This window comes from Periophthalmus magnuspinnatus, chromosome 5 (assembly GCF_009829125.3).
Source record: "Periophthalmus magnuspinnatus isolate fPerMag1 chromosome 5, fPerMag1.2.pri, whole genome shotgun sequence".
Lineage (NCBI taxonomy): Eukaryota > Metazoa > Chordata > Actinopteri > Gobiiformes > Gobiidae > Periophthalmus > Periophthalmus magnuspinnatus.
In genome coordinates, this window is record NC_047130.1 from 20,312,808 (window position 1) to 20,326,748 (window position 13,941).

Below are 13,941 nucleotides of genomic sequence, written 5' to 3' on the forward strand. Positions count from 1 at the left end.
CATTACTTGCTGTCTTTCTCCACAGCCAATAACATTTGGCGTTTCTGTTGGCCTCCCATTTAACCTCGTTTGTAACCTGACCTCAAATAAAGCCAATTTCATGCATTTATTCACTGGTTAAAATCTGTAGTGGCTGCGCTGGGGAAAGCTGACTGAATCATTAAGTCATGATTTAAGTACTTTTTAATCAATGGTCATCATTACATAGTTTTTATTTTATAGTCAAATCTATATACAACATTTAAAGATATTGCAAACATGTTAAAACAGCTGTGGTATGTTCTATTTCTGACAATAGAAAAGTCCATATTTTTTAACAAAGTCCTTTTTTCATAACTGTCTAAGTGAGGAGAACATTTGGCTCTTGGTTCATTTGAAGTCCACATTGAAGTCGTAAGCGTCGTCTGCAGTGGAGTTGGAGATATTCACCACCACAGGCCGGACCAGAGCTAGAGGTTCTGCAACTAGAGAAAGAAATAATTGACCTTTTTCTTTATGACATCTGAAATATTATATACATAAAATAGGCCACACATCACATGCTCCTTTTGTCACTGGTTTACTGATTTGTTTGTCCCACCTTCAAATGAAAGTGGCATCTCCTACTTTCAGTTACAGACACTTATTTGCAAAAACAATTATTAAAAAGCGGTTTGCGCTTGAAAATCCTGATAGCATTTACAATCAAATCTACTTTGACCCCAGTTTAACAGCATTTAGTACTTAAAGGGTTTATAATACACAACTTTATGGAGTGAAGTTTATTTTGGCCTGAAGTCGGAGTAAAAATGTTACATACTTGTCACTTTTTTCTGTGGCCTCTTCTTTTCCTCTTCATGTAAATCTACTTCCTCCTCCATCTGAAAATAACATTTTTAAACATTTTTGTGACACTTAATACTCGGACCTCTTTCTTCACAATTCATTTCCAGCTGTTGGATCAGAGTTGGATTAGAAGTCTTCAACAAAAATTCAAGACTGAAATTTTGTCCTCATTTCAAATTACTGGAGTTAAAAAAAAATATTTGAATCCCTATTTTTTATTTTTACATGAATTCCTTTACCTCCTCATCCTCCTCTTTTTCATCTGCTTCTCCATCTTCCTCCTCCTCTTTGGGTTCTTGTTCTTTTACCCTAATCTCAGTGACTTGTAGGAGTCCCGCTGTCGGTCCTCTGGAGGTAAAACTGATGCTGCTCGCTGGATTTGGAAACTTCACAGCTACAAAAAAAACAGGAGCGACTTTTGCAATGAAAAACCACATTATAAAGTATTTACAGTAAGAGCAACAGTTACTTTAGGGCTATGATGTATGATTCAATTTCATTTTGTCCTATTAAAAAGAAAATCTTTCATTTTTTCTACACAAACACCACATTTGACACAAAGTAAAATGTATTCACATAAAGTTGGGTTCACTTGGGATGGTAAAGTTTTCTGAGGTAGAAGTCTATGTTATGTCTATATGAAGGTCTATGTTTGGATCAGAGTTGGATTATAAGTCTTCAAAATCAATTTCAGACTTTTGTTTAGTCCTCATTTCCAAACAGCATTTCTATACAGTTTATTTATTATATACTTTAATATTATATACAGCAAATACAGTCTAATGCACAACTTGTCCCAGGAAGTCAAATCAATACAATTTGTGACTCCCTTTGTGTGTTCAAACTAATGTAAAACAGTGCACCTAATAAATGTAAAGCTGTACTATGTAACCTTTCTGTAGGGGGTCTGCTACCTGCATGCTATTGCTTTGCCTGAAATGATCCAGAGTATAGCATTAAACTTCACCATGGCGATAAGTGTTGTTTACAATAAAACATAGAAAATCATACGTGGATTGACCTTAGCTCAGTTTTAATTAACGTCACTGTAGCAGTGCAACATTACATGTGCTTTCAGGCTTCTTCTAGTAATGAAGTAGCATGGGGCCACCCCCTAGTGGCTTAGCTGATATAAGCGACCATAATATACTATTAGCACAATAAGCATGGAGACAGGCCAGATCTATGGAGATACGAACCAGCTCACAGTAAGAATCTATTTAGCAACAATAATACTTGTCAATTATCACAATAAATTCTAGATGCTAAAGTAATAACATCTCTATGGACACAAGCAAGTGACAGACCCTCAATCACAAAAGTTACATAGTGCACCTTTAAATTTCTTCCATCATATTTTTACCTTTCAGAGTTTCTTCATTTCCTGTTTTTATTCTCTTGAGGTCCCATCCCTTCTTCATCTCAGCCACAGTCTCCTCAGACATGTACGAAGGGAGAGGAGCATTCTCTGGAGGTTTGCAGTGGTAACTCAACTTTGCACTAAACAAAAACAAGTAATCTGGTCAAACCAAATGATTTAGACACGTTTTAGTTATTAGTAAGTCTAGACCACTGCATAGTCCAGTTTAGACCTGGTTAGGGGCTTGTGCAGTTATTTATAAAGTGAACAGTCCCTGTATTGTTTTGTTAACATTTTTTGTATTCAATATTGACCCATGTTACTCCTAGATAAAGCAAAAGAAAAATCTGTCAACTGGACAAAATGTTGTAGGAGTGAAGGAGTTTTGCTGCTCAGCCAAGCCACTTCTTCAGTTCTGGTCAGATTAATGGTGGACACTGCTTTATATCTGAAGGGAGGAGCTAGCTACACTGGAAATGTCTTCACTCCTACAACTTTGTCGATTAGAGATTTTATTTTTCTTTTGCTATGGATCAGACCTGGATGACTGAGGGATTACACAGATAAATTCTAGTCAGTTAAAATTAGCTCCTAGTTTTAGAGCTTGGTTCAGTTTTAGTGCTTCAGTTCAAATCAAGTCCAATCTTTAAGACCAGTTTTAGCCCTGGTTGAGTTCTTAGATTCAGTAAAGAACCAACCTTGGACTTTGTTGTGACCATCTGGGCTAAGAAATAAGACAGCAATTACTTCAGGCTAAATTGATGAGATTTAATCCAGTTATATCTTGGTTCATATAGAAAAGCAGCTTTATTAAATTTTTCGGGTTTGAGGGAAATATTTCAAAAGTTTGAGAATCACTGGACTGTAATGTCTGGATCAGAGTTGGATTATAAGTCTTCAAAATGAATTTCAGACTTGCGTTTTGTCCTCATTTCCAAACATCCACATAATCTAACGCATTTATTCTTTGTACTGACCCGGTCCAGTCAGCCAGAAACGCCGCCGCTGCCTGTTCTGTGTTGGCCACTCCCCCTTTCTGCAGAAATCCACGTTTTTTGGCGAACATTGTGAGAAACTCCAGAGGGCTTCTGTAATCTGGGACAGTGTACTGCAGCATGACCTGAATCAACAAACAAGAGGGTGTAAAGGAAATTCAGTCATCCACTTTATTTATTGAAGTCCTGTGCCTTTACATTCTTCAGGTTCCGCAGGCAGTGGTTACATGACATCGTCCCGTTTCACTGGATATACAATCAGACTGTAAACTCAAGTTATTACAAGTCGTCTGGCTCAAGTTAAAGCATAGACTGTATATATAAATGGACATAGCTAAACCTCTAGTCGCCACTTTTCAAATAGGAAGTGACTCTTTCTGTACCTGCTGCTGTCAGACTCGTCATTTTGGTCTTAAGATGTTCGTACTAACCCGCACTACATGATTCTGGTATTTTCGCTACTTTGTCCAGAACTGGAACTGATGAGCTTCTTTTGGCTGGAGCCGAATGCTATGGGTGACGTCACACTTAGTTCACTTCTTTATACAGTACGGGTCAAAGTCAAGTCAAGCTTTTTAGAACACGTTTTAGTCTCTTCCATACACCAACTAACTTTTAATAACACATAGCTACAGCCTAAATGTGCACAAACTGGGCCTTTCCATGTTTTATCAACGGCTCTGGTGACCTCCCCATCCCCTCTCTCCTCCTCTCACCTGAGTCTTATCACAGTGCTTGAGCAGTGTTGTTGCTGCCTGTAGTTCAGATTCCAGTCCCTCCTCGACCCTCAGAGACCTCAGGGCCAGAGCTGGGGCCGGGTTTGAGTCCTGGGCCACAATCCCAGGGCTGTCGACCAGGTTTATGTTCTTCAGAATGTGTACTTCTTGCATCGACCTATAGGGGGGACAGAGGAGGCCATCAGACTCAAACAGTCAAATTATAATAAATACAAAATATACACGTTTTGGTAAGCAAGTTCAGTAAGCTGGTGTCAGAGTAGAGACCACACGTGCTCCACCACATGGTTTAGTTTCACTTTTCTGTAGTTTAACCTGTGTCCATGAGTGGACACACACTTGAAGATTTTACAAACCCGAGATGTGCAGTATTGTCCCGGGCTCTAATTTTTTGCTCTTGCTCATTTATAGCAAACCACAACTGCCTCACTCTTTAACTTACTTTATGATCAGTATGTCCAATTCCAGCCTAATTTTTTATGCGTGTGTGAGAATATATATATATATATATATATATATATATATATATTCCATTTGAAAGTGCCTGCTGTCCTGTTGTTTTTTTGTGTAGTGTTTATGTATGTTCAAAAGTGTTTAATCAATAAAAACTATTGAATAACTTACTTTGTGATGCCTCTCTTCACTCCAGCATTACAGGCCAGAACTCCCTTTACACTGTTGATGACACTGCTCTTTCCCACATTTGGAAAACCTAACAACGTATACAACAATTTAAACCCAAAGATTTCATGTAAACATCATCAAAACTTACAAAATGTCTACTTACCCACAAGTCCGACCTTGAACGCTCCCTCTCTGTTGGAGGTGGTATAAAAGCTCGTGAGCAGATTTGAGAGACAGTCTTGTCCGAAGCAGGTGGCTCCTCGCGATCTGTCCAACAAACCATTTGAAGGAGTGATGCGGCTTTTCTTCTCCTGCTGAATTTATCACAACAAAAAATAAATGATATTATTCATTATCAGCAATGTGATGTCCTGGGATTTGATGCAACTGAAATAGATTAAAAGAAAGATTGGATTTTTCAGTGCATTATTTGCATCTCATTTTTGTGATTTGTAATAAATGTAGAAATCAGGAAAACTGTAAAAACAAAATGACATTACATATGTATAACCCATTTCATCTACATTAGCTTCAGCATTTTTTATCTGCATTAAATTTGAATACTTTTATATGTCCATTTCTAAATCTATCCATCTCTACTGTTTATTTTTTTTCAATAGAGAAATAACAATGAGCATGAACAACAAGCACGATTTTTTAAAGATTTGAGATAGATTCTAAATTCCTTGTAGTTGCAGTGATGTAAGTGCTGTCTACTGGCTTCACCATAATGAACAATTAAAATAAATAAATATAAAATCAACAGTGATAAATAGAGTGAGATTAATATATCAGGCTGATATTTGGACTTTTAAAATCTCTAGCATAGGTCAATATTTTGTTTTGGTCAATCTCCTGCCTAAAAAAAAATACACACAAAACTTTAGTACAAAGAGACAGCTGCACAAAAAATTAACTACTCAGCTCTCTCATAGGTTTGTGGTAAAAAAAAAAAAAAAAAAAAAAAGGGAGGACGTTTATAGTTAATTAAAATCACATAATATGAGGAAAGGAATCAAAATAGTGATAAAATGTATTTGTTCACAAGCATTTCATCACTCTTGCACATAGCAGAGCGATTTTACATGAATGCATAGTTTTTTCTTTCGGAGGTTATAACCAGTTAGAGCAGCACTTCAGAGCGGCTTAACCTTCTCAATCCTCCATACAGTTACATTAGTTCCTGAAATATTCTTCACTTTTTATTAAACTTACCATAGTTTTGTCTTGAATCTGTGTAGATGCTTTGAACGCAACGACCGGAAACTCCTTTTGTAAACACTTGAGCCACTTGTCTGCATTGTCTTTGGGTATTAGATCTTTAAACACAGAAACAATAATTCAGTAATTCAGTTAGAGTTTTAATTCAGTACAATTCAATACTATAATATTACAAGTTTTTAGCTGCTTCAAAATAAGGGTTATTCTTTCCCTCCACAATAGGTTATTATTTAAAAGGGTCCATATTGCCCTATTTTCTGAGCTATGTTGTTTCCTCATCAGAAACTTACTTTGTGACATAAAGAGACCACTGCGCACTATCTGTAGCTAATGAATTATTTTTTATTTCTTCTCAACCCAGAAGTAAGAGCTGAAAAAAGCCCTCCGATTGGCTGTGCTTGGGCAGTTAACATTTGAGAAAAGGCTGAACTATGAACTGATAAACTAATACAAAGATGTCCTGCATTACAGAACATGCTTGTAGGTCTAAAACACAGGTACAACAAAACAAAAATATACAGGACATCCTATTATCTAAATAACCGCTGCCTTTGTCATTTAATATTTAGAGCAACTAGAATTGTGATAAATTGTACAGCCCTACTATACATAATACTCACCTATTTTATTTAATAGAAAAATTAGTTTCTTGTTTTTCTGTAGAACTGTCTCCTCGAGCTGTGGACACCGACAGCCCAAAGGGTCCCGGGCATCGAGCACTTCAATAAGAACATCTGACGCATCTATTACCTAAAGAAATCAGGTTCTGATTTAAAACACTGAAAGAGAATATATAGACAATGTACTGCTTTACCAATAGGTGTGTTACCTTATTTAACTCTGAACAAAGATAATGTTTTGAGTTCTTCTCAACTGCTTTCTGTTTTCTTTCAGCTTCGTCCTGTGGAAGAATAAGAGGGTAAGGTTAAAATCATGAAAGTAACAACCTCCTCCTCCTCGGCCATGTTTTGAGTGAATGACAGGTGAATTCAACCACATCACAGACCAGAACTAAACCAGGACTTAAAAAGGACTTTTAAAAAATCTAAATCAGGACTAAACAGGGCTCAACCCTGAACCAAACCAGGACAAGTATGAACCCAGCCTTAGTTTCCTATGAAAGCAATATAATGAGTGTCCAAGATCAAATCTAGATCACAACTTTGGATTGAGTGAGGTAGAGGGAGACCTCAAACATGTAGTTAGAAGTGGATGGAGATTTTTGTAAAACCAATCTACAGATAAAATGCAGAAACCATTGTTAGAGGCGGGAATCAAACCGCCAACCTTTCAATAATTGAGCATAATAAAATAATTTTGCTACTGTCCACTTACTACAAACATTTCAGGCCATAGAAACATCATGCAGCTGTGAGTTTACCTTTCGAGCCTTCTTGACTTTGGGCTCTGCTTCTTTAGTTGCTCCCTCCTTCTCCTTCTTTCGTTTCTGGGCCCTCTCCTCTTTTTTGGCCTGTTTTCTTTTCTCCTTCTCTTCTTCAATCTGCCATAAAAAAAGGAAAATTATTTAGAGCCTTCAAAATGTATCCAGGGTAGCAAATTAAAATTCCCTGTAACCAGGGAAAACACAATATTTAATAACCACTTGTGTAAATCTCCTTTTAATGAGCAAGTTAAAAAGCTGAAATGTAAATAAACCAAAAAATTCAAGGCTACACTACTAATCAATTCATCTGGCGAACTTTCTATCTTGTTTGAGTGCTACAAAAAATTGTTATGGTTTATAAGAAAAAACTGCCAATCTTTCTTGTTACAATTACAATCTTAAACTACAACACAGATATTCTAATATATTGTGCATTGTAGCTGGCCTAACTATCCAAATATAATGCATATTGAATTTTTGGTTTACCTGAAGTCTTCGCTGCTCGGCCTCTCTCAGGACCTCCTCTCTGAAGGGGGCACTGCTTGGGACCCCAAGGTCTTTTTTAGGACGTTTGTTGATTCCTTTCTTTTTTGCCTCCTTTCTGAGTTTTCTGTTATGCTCCCGGACCTGATGAGAAAATAGGAAAGTTTAACTATTACACTGTTTGCTGTACTTCATAATAATTTAAACCAGCTACACTCATTGAATCTATTTTTAATTTGTATGCCAGATGCCCTAGATAATGCCCCAATCATACTGTGGTGGGTAAGGTTTCTTGCCACAAGATTTTCAACTGGCAAAACCAACTGCCAGTGTTTGTTCAAAATTAAGTACAGTGCAAACTTAAATAATATAAAATATAAATAATGCCTTATTGATTATCAGATTAATTTGTCTCATCGTGCATAGTATTGCTTACAAATTAGTTGACATCAGTTGGGTTGACACTAGACATTAAATTGAGCAGAAAGTAGCTTTATGAAAACCAATTTACTCAAGAAATGTGGGGTAAAATTTCCAACAGAAGAAACATGGCAATTTTGTCGCAAGCTGCCATAAGAGTGTAGTTGTAATGGTTTCTTTACAAAGGATTGGTAAATCTTAAATCTTTTTAGAGTTACTGTTTTATTTCCATTGCAGCTAATAGTTTGGAAGTAAATTGAATAGCAAGTCGCTATTGTCAAAACCATAACAATACTTCTTTTTTTTTTACCTTTTTCTGAATCTTGTAACGCTTGGCACAAGACACCCTTTTGCTCGCCTTCTTTAACTCTGGAATAAAAACCAAAGTCAGTGACTTTTAGACACGATGCTAAACGTATGCTAGCACTGCTTGAGCAGGGGTAATAGAGATCAAAATCAACGCACATTTCATCACATATAAATTTACATATCTGCATGTTTTGGTCAATTTTACTATATAAATGTTGAATTATAAAGATTACTCACTCGGTCGCTTCATATTTTAGCCGTAGATCTTAAATGTGCAGGACTTGTCTGACACACACGTGGGGCAGGGAGGAATGAACGAGGTTTGTGCTGAGACACGTGGCGACTGCGCCCCCTGTGGACTGGGGGGGAATTGCTTTAAAATAAATAAATAAATAAATACAGTACAGTATATTAAAACACAGGAAATTTATAAAGGGGGGAATTAAGTATGAATACATTTTTTATTATAAGTCGTAAGTTTACTCTCAGTTGCTGAAATATAGTTTAATAAATGAACAAGGTTTTGCGAACTTGGGCTTTTTAATCACAATTTTGAATTTATTAGAGACCACTTACAATAAATATAGGCTACAACTGTTCCAAAACTATACAGAAATGCAGTCACTTGTATATATTATTTACTGGGACTGGTGACACAAGCGATCTATATTTAAATCTTTTTATCTGACACAATTTTGGGAGTAAATATAGTACTTCTATATATTTATGATAATACAGTAATGCTGGGAGTGTAATTGCTGGAAGTATAATTTATTTGACCAATTATATGTTCAGCTTGTTATTAGACTATGGGGGTCCATTTAGTCCCCCCTATTATTTAGAAACACTGGATAAAGCATTAATAAAAGACTAAAATATTTGATAAGCTAATTTGTGACATGCGCAGGGGAAACAAATGCAGAGCAAACCCCGTCACGTGATTTGGGTAGAGCATCCTTTTGGCCCGTTCTGGATGATAGCGCGACGGCTCCGTTCAACCCGAATAAACATGACCAAATTGCAGTTTTTAAACGTGTTTTTGACCGAGCGCTTAATGCTCGCAGCGCAGGAGATCTACAAGTCTGTGGAAGACACCATTTTGGAGTACCAGGAGGAGATTGCGATCCGCGAGAGGGAGAACGATCATCTGAGGCGCAGGCTTCGGGACGCGGGCATCGAGATATGGCCAGGTGCTAATGCTAATGCTACCATGCTAACAGGGATCTTGTTAAATTTTCACTTTTTACGTGAGAATGATTGCATAATATAGACGTGTAGTAAAAAAAGAGGATGGGTCTATACATCATACAAACTAAGCATAATATTGAAACTAGTGTTAAATCAAATCGTTGACTTTAATGTTGGCGTTTTAAGGAGGCTAGCGCGTTAGCAACCTTTGTTCATAAGCTAACTAGCTTTGACTTGAGATAGCGGCTCTGTGGGAGTCCTCCTACGTGCATTTTTTTTCTGCCGACGTGAAAAATGCAGCTGCAGCTACACTCACTTACAGGCACAGGTCGTTTCTATTGAAATTTAAAAAATAATGTAAATTGTGATCGTTATTTCACCGTTTTAAAATGAGTAGTGGTGTATGGAAAAAAGGTGGAGCTAGGCCTCAGACGACCAGTAAATCTGCCCAAAATCACAATTGATTTTAAATGTTAGTCCTAATTTTGACATTGTCAACAATTCTTGTTTAAAGAAGTATGTGAAAATGTGGTTGCATATTATATTGACCACGCATTTGTATGTCCTAATGTCTAATGTAAACATTTTACAATTTTTAGGCCTGGAGTAGGGTCCTCCTTAGACTTATTTGTGTACATTCAATCCACTCTACTGGGCATTTTATTAACCGGACAGTTTCCCCTCCACTTGTCATCATTAAAATAATAATAAACCAATATCAATATAAAATATATAATGTAATTACACTTTGCACTAATGTGGTTGCATTAGTTTGATTGAGACTAATGTTATGACATATAACTGAATCATGTTACCAAATGTTAACCCTGTTTGCTTTGATATATTTCCTAATGATACAGTACAGACTATCTTTAATGCTTTGTTTTTATGTATTTTATTTAATTCACACATTTAATTTCTGTATTACATTATTGCATTTCTAGACCGTCCCTCCATGGGTCTGTTGGACGATGAAGACGGCGAACACCCTCGCCGCGAGTGGAGCCCAAGCATGGGCCACGAGGAGCGTATCCCAATTCAGATCAAGGACAAACGCGACCACCGCCAAAACCAAGGCCCTGACCCCCATCCGCATCCACACAACCAACATGGCTCCTCCTGCAGCGCATCCGAGAACCTCTACCCCCCGCAACGCTCCGACTATCCACAAGAGGCGCCCCACTCTTCCAATCTGCAGCAGGGAGTCGAGAATAGAGAGCGAGATGTGCCTAGTAGAAACCCAGTTCGCAAAATCGAGCCGAATTCTAACCCTAACCCACAACCTCTTGCGCCGGTCAACCCAAATTGCTCCAACAACGAAAACATTGACATTATAGGCGTTGATAATGGAAGCGGGATGGTGAAGGGTAGAGCCACTAGGGGGCAGTCTTCTCACATGAGTAACCAAGCTGCGGCCAGCAACAATGTAGAATGCCCGCACCAGAAGTCACCGATCCCGGGACATATGTCGTCATCGTTCTGTTGTAAAGTTTGTGGGGAGGCATTTAGTCACATGGGCCATCTGCACGTGCATGTTCAGGTTCACACGCGCGAGAAGCCGTACCGATGTGGCGTTTGCGGTAAATGTTGTAGCTCATCCGGTAGGTTACAGGAACATCAGCGTAGTCACACAGGAGAGAAGCCGTTTAGATGTCAGATTTGTGGCAAAGGTTTTACACAAATGGCTCATCTCAAAGTGCACATGAGAATTCACACCGGAGAGAAACCTTACAGCTGTCCAGTCTGCGGCAAGTGCTTCAGCCGTTCAGACAAAATCAAACGCCACCTCCAAACCCACAACCGTGACGGGCAATACTTCTCAGGTCAATAAGGGAGTAAATACTATAGACCCCCCATTCACACATAGTTCCCAGTAAATTTCCAGGTTCAGCGTTCCGCAGTGACCCCCATTCACACATGCAGCAGTCCCAGAGCATTGTCAGGTCTGCTCTGTTCACACATAACCTGGCATTTGGCTCTCTATGCTCTCTCACATAGCAACACAGTACTGCATTATTTTAATTGAATGAGAATGGAACGTATCCGTATAGTGCAACCAAGGAAACTGGTAACCAAGGAAACCAAGCGATAATACTGGCTGGTTTCCTTGATTTCTGACTGTATTCACACATAAGCCTTCCCTGCATATTCCTGGTAGTTTACTCGGGGAATTGCTAGATCAAAAATGCAGGGCTGGCTTCGTTCACACATGATCCTGTTCTGGGAAAATGCAGGAAAATTTCCAGGTCAGACTGCATGTGTGAATGGGGCTCTAGTCTTGTTTCGCTTCCCTAACCCATGTGTTCTTTCTATGGTATTTTTTTTTACAGTAGGAATCAACTTTTTAACGAGTTCTAAGAAATGGCTTGCTAAAAGATTCCTACAGTGTGAAAATGTCTTTTAAATGCGCAATCTCTGCCATAAGGAGAAATAGGGCTGGGTGACATGGTACAATTTGTGTTTTTAGCTTTAGTTTTTTACAAGGGAAATCCCACTTCTATTGATCACATCTGTGTAGTTGAGTCAAGTAGCTATAATGTGTAAAAGCTTGGATATATATTGCGCTGTACAAACATGACAAGCTTACCAAAGCGCTACAGTGACTTGTTAAATGAACTCGCCACATAAAACGACATGTTTTCTGTGATGGGATGAAATATTCATAGAAAAATCTATTATCCATCTATCTATTTATGCATCCTTCAGGGACTCTAGTTTCCCCCATGAACCTAAAATATGTCCATCCTCCAGCTAGGTACTCTTGTCAGTAAACCTACTTTTAACAGGTTTAACCCCAACTGTATTTAACAATGGTCCAAATACAGAGAACACAATAGTCTGCCTTCACCATAACTTTAAACTGTTGATTACTGGAGGTCTATCTTACCTAAGCTGGCATTGTCATTTTGCAACAGATTTCAGTATAGTACCAGAGATAGAAGAGGAAAAATCCTCTATCCTAGCCAAAAAAGTAATTTACTTAACTTAAAAAAATACTTAAAACTATTGAACATAATAAATTGGCTTCTGCAAGTCCAATATTTATACTTCTGTCACGTTGGTAGTGCAAACCAAGCAAAACAACTGTAAAGTCTTTTCTGACTGTTTAAAGTGAAATGTTGAAAATGATCGGATCTGTCTCCTAGCCCTATTGCAGTGTCTTCATAGGCCCTTATAGCCAATTTTATACGTTTTTATTTTTTTAATCAGGCACATTCTAAGACAATAACTACTTTTCCGATTAGTCTTCCACATTATTTTTTGTGACTTTACACGATAATGACTCCGACAGTGTTTAGCAGCACAGTGTGTATCTTTATATCTCTTTGTTTCTCTATTTTTTATTTTAGATTCACAGTTTAGCAACATTTTAGATGATATTTGCATGGAATAAGTGTATAATTGATGGACATAGCTGCCAGTTTCTATGTAGATAAACTTGTCATTATTTTGTTACAAGGCATTCTGGCACTGGTCACAAATGTATTATTCTATTTTTAGATTTATTGTATAACTATTACATTACATTGTCTTACTTCTTACAATAAAACGTCTGTATGTCACATATGTCTTGAGTTTTTTAGTGTGAGATAATTTGACTCCAATCCTTGCGATCCTGATTGGATTTACATTATATTTTTGATTCAATGCCATTTCGTATGAGGTGTATCCATTTTAAGAGTTGTGGCATTGCAGAATTGGCTAAATATTGATGTAAAAATAAAAATAGTTCTGAAGATGCAATCCAAAGCAGTTCCTAGTTTTTGTGCCAAATTGTTAACTACATTTTGAGCATTTCAGATTATTCCAAATTCTTCCCAAACTTATAATTGCTGATATTTTTCATTTTGCAAGTTTTGTAAACAGTTAAAGCATTTAATCTTCCATTGAAAAACACTGCTACAGAATACTAACAAACTAATGCTTCTAGCCACTATCTTACTCTATATACAGTTAACTTTTAGCTTTTTTATTTTTTCTAACAGCTATCTTTATTTGACCAACAGGCTACTGAAAGCCTTTGTTTTAGAGTCCCACATAATCAAATAAATATAATGTGTATAGATTTAAATTTTATGTCACAGGAAACTACAAATTTCACAACAGAACAATTTAACAGACTAGAGGTAGTTTGGTTATGTGTCATCATTACTGTTCATCTAATGGTTTTCAATTGTTTAAATTATGTCCAATTTGCCAAAAAAAAATAAAAATTATATATATATATATTAACTAGATAAAATGTTTTAAGTTATTAGTTGGGCGATCTAAATGTCAAAATGTCATATCATGATCCAGTTCAAATGTCTTCTCAGGGGCAGTGTTGTTATTCCAGATCATGTAAAAACAAAAACAAAAAAACCTCCAGACTGCAGGGAGTTGGGGTTATTGTTT

General features: G+C 37.2%; 2 protein-coding genes and 3 non-coding genes across 5 annotated transcripts; 1 reads left to right on the plus strand and 4 right to left on the minus strand.

Annotated features, from left to right (window-relative positions):
- Positions 1-167: 167 nt before the first annotated feature.
- On the minus strand, positions 168-8,712 carry gnl3 (guanine nucleotide binding protein-like 3 (nucleolar)). The gene is made up of 15 exons (XM_033967070.2): positions 8,596-8,712; positions 8,360-8,418; positions 7,633-7,773; positions 7,144-7,263; positions 6,592-6,663; positions 6,383-6,512; positions 5,757-5,860; positions 4,705-4,855; positions 4,542-4,629; positions 3,897-4,074; positions 3,163-3,305; positions 2,189-2,325; positions 1,065-1,219; positions 800-860; positions 168-464 (listed from the first exon to the last, which is right to left on the minus strand). The coding sequence occupies exons 1-15, from the start codon at positions 8,606-8,608 to the stop codon at positions 370-372; spliced, it is 1,647 nt and encodes a 548-aa protein (XP_033822961.1). The 5' UTR covers positions 8,609-8,712; the 3' UTR covers positions 168-369.
- Positions 1,470-1,543, minus strand: LOC117371728 (small nucleolar RNA SNORD19). The gene has a single exon (XR_004541479.1). It is a non-coding gene; the product is annotated as a small nucleolar RNA SNORD19 (small nucleolar RNA).
- LOC117371729 (small nucleolar RNA SNORD19) lies at positions 3,049-3,122 on the minus strand. The gene has a single exon (XR_004541480.1). It is a non-coding gene; the product is annotated as a small nucleolar RNA SNORD19 (small nucleolar RNA).
- On the minus strand, positions 5,576-5,707 carry LOC117371731 (small nucleolar RNA SNORA47). The gene has a single exon (XR_004541482.1). It is a non-coding gene; the product is annotated as a small nucleolar RNA SNORA47 (small nucleolar RNA).
- Positions 8,713-9,284: 572 nt separating the features above from the next.
- LOC117371410 (zinc finger protein 227-like) lies at positions 9,285-13,109 on the plus strand. The gene is made up of 2 exons (XM_033967091.2): positions 9,285-9,548; positions 10,491-13,109. Exons 1-2 carry the CDS (start codon positions 9,332-9,334, stop codon positions 11,375-11,377), a joined length of 1,104 nt encoding a protein of 367 aa, XP_033822982.1. The 5' UTR covers positions 9,285-9,331; the 3' UTR covers positions 11,378-13,109.
- The last annotated feature ends 832 nt before the right edge of the window (positions 13,110-13,941 follow it).

What these genes read in the sequence shown, in the direction of transcription:
- LOC117371410 (XM_033967091.2), top strand. Translation starts at nt 9,332, where the DNA reads ATGATAGCGCGACGGCTCCGTTCAACCCGAATAAACATGACCAAATTG. An exon ending in GGGCATCGAGATATGGCCAG is followed by an intron (nt 9,549 to 10,490) that starts GTGCTAATGCTA and finishes TTGCATTTCTAG; the next exon opens with ACCGTCCCTCCATGGGTCTG.
- gnl3 (XM_033967070.2), bottom strand. An exon ending in TTTTCTATTAAATAAAATAG is followed by an intron (nt 5,861 to 6,382) that starts GTGAGTATTATG and finishes CTGTGTTTAAAG; the next exon opens with ATCTAATACCCAAAGACAAT. An exon ending in TTTCTGGCTGACTGGACCGG is followed by an intron (nt 2,326 to 3,162) that starts GTCAGTACAAAG and finishes GTTTTTGTTTAG; the next exon opens with TGCAAAGTTGAGTTACCACT.